Source organism: Poromitra crassiceps, assembly GCF_964638095.1.
Source record: "Poromitra crassiceps genome assembly, chromosome: 6".
Taxonomy (NCBI): domain Eukaryota; kingdom Metazoa; phylum Chordata; class Actinopteri; order Beryciformes; family Melamphaidae; genus Poromitra; species Poromitra crassiceps.
Window position 1 is genome coordinate 19,448,890 of NC_139627.1, and position 12,876 is coordinate 19,461,765.

General features: G+C 44.6%; 1 protein-coding gene across 1 annotated transcript in view; it reads left to right on the plus strand.

The window, feature by feature from the left end:
- zmym2 (zinc finger, MYM-type 2) overlaps positions 1-12,876 on the plus strand; it is a 51,279-nt gene that overhangs the window by 20,773 nt on the left and 17,630 nt on the right. The window contains exons 7-14 of the mRNA XM_083638641.1: positions 3,167-3,317; positions 4,157-4,272; positions 7,631-7,753; positions 8,995-9,145; positions 9,601-9,773; positions 10,990-11,155; positions 11,369-11,397; positions 11,872-12,013. Of these exons, the coding sequence (XP_083494767.1) occupies positions 3,167-3,317; positions 4,157-4,272; positions 7,631-7,753; positions 8,995-9,145; positions 9,601-9,773; positions 10,990-11,155; positions 11,369-11,397; positions 11,872-12,013 (1,051 nt within the window). The remainder of the gene's footprint in view (positions 1-3,166; positions 3,318-4,156; positions 4,273-7,630; positions 7,754-8,994; positions 9,146-9,600; positions 9,774-10,989; positions 11,156-11,368; positions 11,398-11,871; positions 12,014-12,876) is intronic.

The window sequence follows — 12,876 nt, forward strand, 5'->3', positions numbered from 1 at the left end:
GCCTTCAATACTCTCTGCAAGTAGAAAATAAGCTGTAAAGATTCCAGGAACAAGGAACAAAAAAGTCTTGTGCGCGGCTCCGCCGTATAGACACTGAGCTTTCCCACTGGGTATATGACGATGTCCGTATAGACACTGAGCTTTCCCACTGGGTATATGACGATGTCCGTATAGACACTGAGCTTTCCCACTGGGTATATGACGATGTCCGTATAGACACTGAGCTTTCCCACTGGGTATATGACGATGTCCGTATAGACACTGAGCTTTCCCACTGGATATATGATGATGTCTGTATAGACACTGAGCTTTCCCACTGGATATATGATGATGTCCGTATAGACACTGAGCTTTCCCACTGGCTATATGATGATGTCCGTATAGACACTGAGCTTTCCCACTGGATATATGACGATGTCCGTATAGACACTGAGCTTTCCCACTGGCTATATGATGATGTCCGTATAGACACTGAGCTTTCCCACTGGCTATATGATGATGTCCGTATAGACACTGAGCTTTCCCACTGGATATATGACGATGTCCGTATAGACACTGAGCTTTCCCACTGGGTATATGACGATGTCCGTATAGACACTGAGCTTTCCCACTGGATATATGATGATGTCCGTATAGACACTGAGCTTTCCCACTGGGTATATGATGATGTCCGTATAGACACTGAGCTTTCCCACTGGATATATGACGATGTCCGTATAGACACTGAGCTTTCCCACTGGATATATGACGATGTCCGTATAGACACTGAGCTTTCCCACTGGATATATGACGATGTCCGTATAGACACTGAGCTTTCCCACTGGATATATGACGATGTCCGTATAGACACTGAGCTTTCCCACTGGGTATATGACGATGTCCGTATAGACACTGAGCTTTCCCACTGGCTATATGATGATGTCCGGCACTGCCTCTTTGGCCATTTATTTGGATCCTAGACCATCCCCACAGTGAGTACGGTTCACTTTCTGCAACCAGTTCGGCTCTGCCCACGAAAATACGTAACCGCTGTTTGCAAACAAAAAACATGTCTATTGAACACTATATTAGGAAATATAGGAAACCGACCTTGTTAATTGGTTGATGCTAGAATGGATTGGCTAGAGGGACATAACCCTGCCTCTTACCCTAATCCCAACCAATCATCACTCCCCATACCTAAACCCAACCAATCATCACTCCCCATACCTAAACCCAACCAATCATCACTCCCAATACCTAAACCCAATCAATCATCACTCCCCATACCTAAACCCAATCAATCATCACTCCCCATGCCTAAACCCAATCAATCATCACTCCCCATACCTAAACCCAACAAATCATCAACTTGTTGTAGTTAAGTGGCTCCAGCCCGGCTGAAGGATGGGGGCAGGCCTTAATTCTCAAACAGCTGTTTCGTCAGGCATGTTAGACCTTCTGTTCTGTTGTAAAACTGCAGGCGGCTGGTAAAATAGTTATAGTTACAGTATGCTGTACAGTGTAGTATTGTAATATGCTTTGGGAACACCCAATATTGCTTGATCAATCTGAAGCTGAAAGGAAAGTTTAAAAGCTCCCTGTCCTGTTTGGGGGCTTTACTTGGCTTTACTTTATATTGTACTGTGTTGTCTTTCTATATCTACGACCCTCTCTGTGTTCTTCTTCTAAATAAAGAACAAAAATCCACAAGGCTGGCAGCCTATCCTATCCTTTAAATAGAAAAATCACTCATAACCTATGCCAGCAAGGGTGTGGAGAAACATAATTTGTCATAGGTCAACATTTTGTTATGTTCCCGAGTTTTAAAGTGGCTTTTAAGCACTAAAATCAGTTTAATAACAATGTTTTTGCAACCTTTGACCACATATTTGCCACATATTTCACTCAGGCATCATAAAAACTCTCGTTAGGCTTAGTTGGAAAAAACAAATAAGATAAAAATTGTGACAGGGATGGTCTAACTGTTGATACATTTTAGTTTACTACTAGTACCGTATCTTGTACTGCTACTCCTACTGTTACAACTACAATCTCACCACCCTATAATTGGAGAGCGGGATGGCGTGGTGCACAATTGCTCAACAGTTGTGCAGGCGATGTGGGCGAAGCTGCACATGCGTCTGCGAGCCTCGAGGAAAAACCAACCAGGTACGGTAGAAATGAACCATGAAGGGAAGGAGGATGAGAACGAGGGACGGTAGGCTAGAAAGAGCACGCTCTGTTTCTATTCATAATAATAGGAATACACTCTGCAAAAAGCTGCCATAAGCTACATTGTATAAAGTAAAAGGAACTAAACAAATGCCCGTATTCATTTCATCACTGCAAAATTCAGAAATCACACTGGATTCCTAACAAACAAACAAAAGGTACTTACTGCAGAGAAGAGGATATGTGAGGATTTTCCACCGTTTGTCCTCATCTGTTTCTCTCTTTCTCTGGTTCCTTTTAATGTGCTCTTTAAATGTTGTTATTGTTGTTTAATGGTAGTCATGGAGGAGTCTGTAAATGCCCATCATAACCAAGTTCCCAGAGCCCAAATTGATTATTCAAACTGTTAAATAAACCAAGGTATTAATTTTATAATGATAAGAAACAGAAAAGCAAGTAAATTGTAGCATTTGTGAAGCTGCAAATGTTTGTTATTTTTACTTGAATCACTAGAACAATGGAACAATGATCACAATTATAATGGATACATTTTCTCTCGATCGACTAATCGGTTAATCGTTTCAGTACTAGTAGACATAGAAATATTTGCTAATTTGAGCATTAGTTAATCAATTAATGACCTCTTTGGCACAACTGGCTTTAAAATATGGTGATTAAAGGAACCAGATTTGTATCATTACAACATCTGTAGTATATCAGAAAACATTTAGTCTGACAGTTATTGAGAGTTGATTTGTGTTAAAGTGTGGACCAGTGATGTTATTTGTGCATGAATGACATCACTGGTCCACACCTTTAACACAAATCAACTCTCAATAACTGTCAAACAAAAAAAACTAAATGAATGACTTCAAAACTGTTGACAGTTTTCTGATATACTACTGATGTTGTAATGATACAAAGCTGGTTGAAAATCAGCGGAGTGTTTCTTTAAGGCGAGACATGAAGCACCTGGGATTGTTTTGAGGTGTTGTTTTGCTGTCTGTTGCAGGCCCACAGTAAGCTGGCCAGCTGTGTGACTTGTAAAACCCTGATAAAGACGGGCGAGGTGCTGCACTGCCTGGGGGCCGGCGGCACCATGGGCTCCTACTGCTCCGTCAACTGTATGAACAAGGGCAAGGTGGCCTCCATCTCCATCCTCAGTGAGTACCAGCCAAGAGGACGCACGAGGAAGAGAGTCGACAGGAAATAGGAGCGTTTGTAGTTCAGAAAGCCCCTTTTTCCGAGTCGGTGATATGGGAACACGTTAACAAGGCAGAAGACTGTGGAGAAGTGTTTTTTGTCTGTTGTCTATGGCTTTGACCAGCCAACTAGGGTTTTAGAACAGGACTTCCAAAGACTACCAAAATGTTTGATAGAATATTTGGCGATGTTGATGTTCCATCCTGATCATCAAGGCAATGAAGGCATATTATTTTAAATGTTCCTAATCCAGATGCAAATGTAGGTTTATCATGTTCTAATTTCATAACTCACTTGACCAAACAACAGAAGACAGCTCCTCTCTCCACCTGTAGACCCACCCCATTGTGATGAATATTAATGAGAATACCAGCAAACCAAGGAGAATTATTAAAATATATGATGCCTGTCCTAGCAAACTCAGCTAGTGTCCCCAGCTGATGTTGTAAATCTTTGTCCCATGTTTCTACATAAAAGAAGTAAAAAAAGAAAAAGAAAAAAAGATTTTACATTTTATTTGACCTGTATGAATGGAAATTAAAATGTCATTGAAGGCCTTGAATGATCCTGGAAAATCAACAGTATATAAATATTTCTGTCAAACATTAACCCTTTCCAATACTAATTACTGGTTTCCTGTTTTGCCCCCCCCCCCCCCCCCCCATTATTTTGTGCTGTGTGTTTATTTAAAGAGCAGTTACATAAAAGCAGACTTAACAAAATGCTTAATGAATAGGTACAAATGGAATAGTAAGTAGGAGGGGATTAAACATTTTTTTATGTGTGTGTTTCTGTGCAGACGCAGAGCCCACATGTCACTACTGTAAGAGGAATTCATTACCGCAGTACCAAGCCACACTGCCAGAGGGAAACATCCTCAACTTCTGCAGCTCGCAGTGTGTCACCAAGTTCCAGGTAGGAGTCCACCAAACCACCCGTCTGGCTCGCATTAGAAGAAGAAAGTTCAGGACTGGAGAGAATATTGTATATTGTGTTGTTGAAAGCAGGGCTCAGCTCCTACACAGGTCCAGAAAGACTGGAAAAGTATGGACAAATGTTATACTGTTCTGATGCACATGCAACTACATATTTTCTGTTATTCAGATGCCTGTCATCCCAAATATTCTGGTATTTGTCACTATGCAGAATAATCTTCATCATCCATGGAGTGACATGGCAGTTTAGCCTGGTTCCAGACTCCTGAATCTCGTCCCACCCACTCTTCATATTTTATTGAGCCAATCGGAGCCTTTGTGGGCGGGACTAAAGTTTGAACATTAGCATCCCTAGTCACTAGTGATTGTTTCAGATCGGTCCGTCACTAGTGATTGTTTCAGATCGGTCCGTCACTAGTGATTGGTTCGGGGGAAATCAAGCCCCCACCCCCACACGCAGAAAATGACCAACGAAATCTCAGGCTGAACGGCAGTTTGTAAGAACAAGACAAAAAGCGCAAATTCTGCGTTTCCGCTCGTTTAACGCCGTGCGCAATGCAAATTGGGGGCGGACACAAGCGCATGCCTGTGATAATTGTACTGGGCATTGGCTGCCCCATGCAAAAGCAGGCGTTTCAGCGCTAAAATGTGGGATAGATGGCGTTACCCTATCGTCAGCAGCGCGCAATTACTTTGCGCTAAGAGCTTTGAAAAGGACCTCTTACGTGCAAATACCTCTCTGCGCTGGGCGCTCTGCACAGAGATTACGACTGCGCTCCCAGCGCAGAGAGGTATTTGCGGAGTGGAAAGTGGAATTCCTTTTGGATATGTCATTAAGCACAGTCTTGCCACGCCAAGACATCAAATTATGCTGCTTAAATTGGGTATTAGCAGATAATTCAGTGAGGCAATCAACTATAACTCACTGAGAAACTTTTATCACATCGCAAAGAGGGAAATGTATTGAGAAAACGTGTTGGACAATGGACATAGGCTATTTACCTTCATAACCTGAAGGGTCATTGGCACCACAGACGATCTGTCAATAAGCTCCCTCTGTCCTCGCAAGAGTGAGTACACTCTATTACGCATGGAGAGAATTACAGCATATTGCATGCCTCGCGCAAACAAACCATTGTGAGACGGGAATCTGATTGGTTTTGATTGACGTAATGCCCAGCCTTGCCTGGCCACGCCTGTGAATAATTCTGGTAGTTAAGACCACCCAAATCCCGTTTGCGCAGGCATTTTGGGGCGCAGATGATTTTTGGCAGAATTGGCACGGCTCTAATTTGCGCTTGCGACAGGTGCCGTGAACGTTTCCGCATGCCCGCCGAGAATTGCATCCCCAACATATTTCGGGGCTGTTTTAACTTAGAAATCAGGGAGGTCACGTCTACCAGGCAATTATATCACTTTGAAACAGTTACATTTCTGTATAAATCATTACAAGTAGCTCCCGTGAGGTGGGGATGTTTTTTTTTGCTGCTCGGCGGGGGAGCAAAACTCGGCAGAACACCTGGCGGACGGCGCAAGGCGGAATGCTATCTTCCGTGCCTTAAGGCACGCGCAAACAGTGCGCAAAGCGCTATTAAGGGATAGCGCCTGTCGGAAGATAGAGGCCAATGATCTTAAATTGATTACCAAATCTTACAAAAATAAGGTTCTGAAAAAATCTGGAGTTTTGAAATTGAAACAGTCTAAGAATCCTGTAGAAACCACCTTCATCTATACCAACTGAATCTGCTCTGCATTGATATCTCAGACCGGGCTTTCTTTAATGTTCCTCAGTCCACCTGGATAATAAATAAAGGTTAGGAACAGCTTTGAGAAGTCCAACTTCAAGTTGGACTCTGATCTGAATTTCGGAGGGCTGGAGGAAGGCTGTTTTGGCCATACTGCCTTTTTCAGCTGCTGAAAATGATTTTCTTTTCAGCGTGCCTGAGTTAAGGTGCCTGGGCGAAGTCGATGCGGTTGCGACGCACACACTCCGCGACCACGACGCACCGAGATAAAAAATATCTCAATGTTTTGGAACGCCGTGAACATGTTACAGCTGAGTTGTTATCTTTGGTTGCACTTGCTTGGCAACACCAGGCGCACCCGTAGCGCAACCGGCCACTTGATAAACGTTCTGTGTTCACTGTCAGTGCGCCTCACATTTTCCAAGCATTTTAGAACGCTGTATGTGAATCGGCCCTAAAGGCCATGGCACACCAATCAAACATTCTCAAACAAACACCAACAAACACCAACAGACAATTGTCTGTGAATGTTGGCAGATGTTGGAGATTGTTTGAAAGCATGGCACACCGACCAAACATATTCAGCACAACAGTCCCAAACATGTAAAAAAGAAACACCAGAAAAATAGAAACTGCACTGTGTTACAGCACATAGAAGATGGCTCAGACTGACAAAGTTAGTTATACATCTGTCGAGTAATACAATGATACACCCAGTTTATTTATTTTGTAGCGACAGATGGCCATAAACGCCACACTCACGTGACGCTTCTTGAGAGAGAGGTGAGGTAACTGCATCTTTCTGCAGACTTTATCGAGGGACCTTGAAGGCGTCATGTGACAGGCAACGCTAGTTAAAGCCTGGAGGTCCTGCTGATGGCCGCTGCAACAGTGTTTTCTCTGCTATCAACCTGGTTAATCTCGCTATATTCTTCACCACAGCGGGTCATTACCCACTGTGCACTTAATCGTGCACTAGTTCTGCATAAGCACCTGCAGCTCTCTCCTTATTTTACTGACGTTCTCAGTGATCACACGGCTGTTTACATGTGTTTCTGAACGGCTAGCTAGTTATTAGCATAGCTCGCTGTTAGCCGTCATGGATGTTCTCTCTCTCCCTCATTATGTAACCTTGCTGCGCATAACATTACTTATTTGCGGGAGTGCATGGGAGAAGTCTCCCGCTAGTGTTGTTGATGCCCAGTGTGATGGCACATGGTTGGCAGAGAAACGTATGTTTGCTGCGTCGCGTGTAACGTTAATTTAGAGGAGGCTCTGCCTCTGACCAAACTGACCAGACAACCGCATGCATTAGGCGCGCATGCGTGAGCTCCGTTTCCATGGATACGCGACTGAAAACATGGGAAGTTACCAGACAACAGCGAACAGCGAACAACGCCGGATTGAACAAGTCGAATCCTAGCAAACATGACAGAACATCGCCGAACACGAACAGACAAGGACAGACAGCTATGGCACACCAAACGAACATTTGTCTTTGTTCGTGTTTGTTCGTGTTTGTTTGTGTTTGTTTGAGAATGTTCGTTTGGTGTGCCATGGGCTTAAGAAAGTTTTTCCCGTCTTCCTTTCCAGAATGCTACTCTCCAAACAGCCACCAACGGCCAGACGCCACCCTCCACTGCAAACAGTATCCAGCTCAAATGTAATTACTGTCGAGGAGCCTTCAGCTTAAAGCCTGAGACCCTGGAGTGGGAGGTGAGTCATGTGACTGGTTAGAGTTAGGGCCTGGAGTGGGAGGTGAGTCATCTGACTGCCTGGTTAGGGTTAGGGCCTGGAGGGGGAGGTGAGTCATGTGACTGCCTGGTTAGGGCCTGGAGTGGGAGGTGAGTCATGTGACTGGTTAGAGTTAGGGCCTGGAGTGGGAGGTGAGTCATCTGACTGCCTGGTTAGGGTTAGGGCCTGGAGGGGGAGGTGAGTCATGTGACTGCCTGGTTAGGGCCTGGAGTGGGAGGTGAGTCATGTGACTGCCTAGTTAGGGTTAGGGCCTGGAGGGGGAGGTGAGTCATGTGACTGCCTGGTTAGGGTTAGGGCCTGGAGGGGGAGGTGAGTCATGTGACTGCCTGGTTAGGGCCTGGAGTGGGAGGTGAGTCATGTGTCTGGTTGGGGTTAGGGCCTGGAGGGGGAGGTGAGTCATGTGACTGCCTGGTTAGGGTTAGGGCCTGGAGTGGGAGGTGAGTCATGTGACTGCCTGGTTAGGGTCTGGAGTGGGAGGTGAGTCATGTGACTGCCTGGTTAGGGCCTGGAGTGGGAGGTGACGTGAGTGATGTGACTGGTTAGGGTTAGGGCCTGGAGGGGGAGGTGAGTCATGTGACTGGTTAGGGTTAGGGCCTGGAGGGGGAGGCGAGCCATGTGACTGGTTAAGGTTAGGGCCTGGAGGGGGAGGTGAGTCATGTGACTGCCTGGTTAGGGCCTGGAGGGGGAGGTGAGTCATGTGACTGGTTAGGGCCTGGAGTGGGAGGTGAGTCATGTGACTCACCATATTTCCCCCCCACAATACAGCAATACAGTTGTCACATTACCAAAGTGTCACAGTTTTTGTAAACTTGTTGTTTTCTAAACTTATACCACACCAAAAAAGAAACTAAGATAACTAAAATAATGTGACACTTGAAGTTGTTTAAAATACAATAATTATACAAGGAAGACTTAGATCATTTTTGTTCGTTTGTTGTTTTTTGAACAGTGGAAATCTATCAATCTATATCTATTTAATATAGGGCCAAATCACAACAAGAGTTATCTCAAGATGCTTTACAAATAGAGCAAGTATAAGACCAGGCAAAAGGACAGATTCTGCTAAAGCACAACAGACAGGTTGATCGTGAATAATATGTAAAAAAAAAAAAAATTGTCAGGGTTAGGTCGTTAGGAAATTAATCTCGTGTCCAGAATCTCTTCATAAATACAAACGTGTGTGTGTACGTGTACGTCTTCAGGACAAGGTGTTCCAGTTCTGCAGTAAGGCATGCTGCGAGGACTACAAGAAGCTCCACTGCATCGTGACGTTCTGCGAAAACTGCCAAGAGGAGAAGACGCTACACGAAACGGTCAACATCTCCGGGGTCAAGAGGCCCTTTTGCAGCGAAGGTACCAGTCAATCCACCCCTTCCCCCTTTTCTGTCCTTACCTGTATCAGTCACTACCACAGTCTGAACGCCATGACCCGTCCACAGCAGAAAACACACTGTAGGACACTTTTGTTTATATGCTCAAACCAGGAAGGAAGAGGGTTTTGGGTCATGGAACCCCTCTGACTGAAGCCCTATTCACACAGGACTGATATTACCTGCAGACATCCAGGGATTTGCAGTAATAGCAGCGATTGTCTGAGACCTCTTTAGTCCTATGCGAATCTGCTATGTCTGTAAGTCTCAAAGAGAAATTCCACCACAAATTACCTCTCGTAATTTGGCAGACAGAAGTCCTCTGATAACGCTAAGCCCACGTGAATCCAACTGTGTAGTTTTGACAGGAATTTGTGACAAGTTACAAAACTGTCTCTCTCCCTCCTTTCGCTTGGTCTCCCCCCATCCCCTCCTCAGGCTGTAAGCTGCTGTTTAAGCAGGACTTTGTGAAGCGTCTGGGTCTGAAGTGCGTCAGCTGTAACCACTGCAACCAGCTGTGTAAGAGAGGAGTGACGCGCCAGCTGGGCGGCTTGACCCGCGACTTCTGCAGTGAGGCCTGCGCCAAGAAGTTCCACGACTGGTACCACAAGGTGCGTTCACGGCACGCCACACTCACCGACAAATTAATTATGAGTTAATTAGAAATTAATTATTAGAAATTGTATATGGCAGTGATTCCCAACGTACGTGAGCAGCTTGCAGGGGGTACTTGGAAAGATTGGGGATTTCAATTTATTTCCAAAATGATTGGGGGGGAAATCTTTTCAAAAGTAATTTCATAAGCCCATTGTTAAAATGGTACGTGCATGCCCCAACTAGTTCCCCAGGTGTCAACTTCAAAAGCCCAATGTCCACCAGAGGAGGTATGGCTCCAGCACGGAAGGTGTGCATGTCCTGGAACAGACTCGCGCCCCATGTGAATCAGCGCTGCAATGTCCACCGGGTGCAGATGTGTTGCGGTAGCTGCATGGAAGCCGTTTTGACGGCTCCGTTCTTTTTCTGCTTCGTGTCTATTTTTACCGGATTCGCTTGCGTCTAACAAGCGTAGAAATGCACTTTATTGTCAACTGTTACATTACTGATAAATGGCAAAAAATGTCCAGTTGCTGTCGCACCAGATTCAGGTTTAGGGGAGCCTGGTGACAAAAGGAAAAAGGAGGCCATGCCCACACACTGGCAGTTCAGTTCAGATCTGCTGTATCGATTTACTTGTACGTCTGCATATTACACTTAAAGTTATAGAACACATTTAGGAGAATCATCAACAGACATGAGTGAGGGGGTACTATTGGCATGGCAAAACAGCTCAAGGGGTAAGACAAAAAAAAGGTTGGGAACCTCTGGTCTAAGGTACGCTACTAAGTTTTAAATCACAACATCAGGTCCTTTGTCACATGTCACCCCCCCCTCCACCACTACCTCTACCCCAGTCTTTCCTCTGTCTCTCCACTTTCAACTTTCTAATGAAGGCAAATACAACCATGCAAAAATATGCTTTACTTTATTATTGTTAATATTGTTATTGTTGGTTTTAAATTGAGTTTTTGTGTGAACATGGAATTTGCCATGACAATCATAAATATTGGAACAGAACAATATCAGTTGTTTCAATTCAGAGTTATTGATATCGGTATCAGCCTTCAAAAACCCATATTAGTTGAAATCATACAGAATATCCAGGTTCCCTTGGCCAATGAAATCCCAGACAAGCCACTGAATTCGGGGGAAATAATGTTCCCCAGTCCCGGAGAAGTTCAGTAAGAGACTGTACACAGGTTTGTGTAAATGTTCCCTTGTGGCCAGCAGGCGGCGCGCTGTGACTGCTGTAAGGTGCAGGGGAACCTGACAGAGTCTGTGATGTGGAGAGCAGAGATGAAGCAGTTCTGTGACCAGCAGTGTCTGCTGAGGTTCTACTGCCAGCAGAACGACCCCATCATGGTCACTCAGAGAGGCCCTGAGAACTCCAGCTTAGGTACCAGCTCTCTGTGTGTCCACTTATGTGGACACATTTGTTCGCCCTCGTCATAGAAAACGTTTATTTTGAGGGTTAGATATTATGGAATGAAAATTATTATAAGTGGAATGATTTTAAAAAATAATTGTGGATTGGTCTATGTGTGCATAACGTGACTGTGTGTCTTTATGTGTGTGTGTAATTCAAATGTCTTAAATGTTCCACTTACAGGATTAGACGTGCATGGGACCAAACTTGGGGTAAGTAAGAAATGGACAAGATATTGCTCACATACAGTACACAGTATATTTATCGGTGAAACATTTACACTTGTTCTTTAGAATCTATTAGTTGTTAATTTGCTTCTAAATTCTTCCCATGTGTTTGTGGCAAAAAAAATATTTGTTTCAATATTTAAAAAATTCAGAAGATCCACTCTGAAGAATTTTGCCCATTTTATATACAAAGACTAAGGTTTTTTCGAGGATTTTAATCCATAATCAACCAATGGCTTGTCTTACTATTTCACACACACACACACACACACACACACACACACACACACACACACACACACACACACACACACACAAATCCCATAACTTGTTTTAATGTTGCACTGTTGACTATTTCATGAGAGCAGGTGTCACCTCTTCAAATGGAATGAGATGTTTCCCCTCCCTGTGCTGCTCTAGATGTTGAACCAGATGTTTCTCCTCCCTGTGCTGCTCTAGATGTTGAACCAGGGCACGGTGGCGTACGCCGGCGGAGGCCTGGTGAAGGATGTGAAGAACAAGGCGGTGCTCTGCAAGCCGCTCACCCTCACCAAGGCCACCTACTGCAAGCCCCACATGCAGAGCAAACTGTTACAGACAGGTAAACGCATCACTCCAACCGCACGAGTGCTGCTAGGTTCACTCTACAGTGACAGGTAAAGGCATCACTCCAACCGGACGAGTGCTGCTAGGTTCACTCTACAGTGACAGGTAAAGGCATCACTCCAACCGGACGAGTGATGCTAGGTTCACTCTACAGTGACAGGTAAAGGCATCACTTCAACCGCACGAGTGCTGCTAAGTTCACTCTACAGTGACAAGTAAACGCGTCACTCCAACCGCACGAGTGCTGCTAAGTTCACTCTACAGTGACAGGTAAAGGCATCACTCCAACCGGACGAGTGCTGCTAGGTTCACTCTACAGTGACAGGTAAAGGCATCACTCCAACCGGACGAGTGCTGCTAAGTTCACTCTATAGTGACAGGTAAACGCATCACTCCAACCGGATGAGTGCTGCTAAGTTCACTCTAGAGTCATTAAAGAGATTGCTAAATGGCTCTGCTTCGTGTCGTGGATAACACTTCTTAACTGTTATAAAATAACTAAGGCATAGCGATGAGTGGCTTATTGCTTTTACGTTTGAATTATATGAGCAAGTTTTTTACTGACCCATACCACAAAATTACCATAAGGGCTGTCCGACCAAAGCGGTTTTATTATTCCAGTATTTATCATGGTGATATATAATCTCATCGCTAGATGTTTCTGATGCATCTCTGCTCTGCTTTGCGAGCGTACTCCTCTACATTGTGAAAATGTGACTTAATTGTTTTGAAGTGCTTCTATAAGTGACCTGTGTCTGTTCTGCCACGCGATGTCCGTTTGAGCGTGAGATGTAGCCTAGGCCCCTCCCCCCAGCTCCACAAAGTGAGAGAGCGAGGTCGACAGTGAATGGAGAGAGA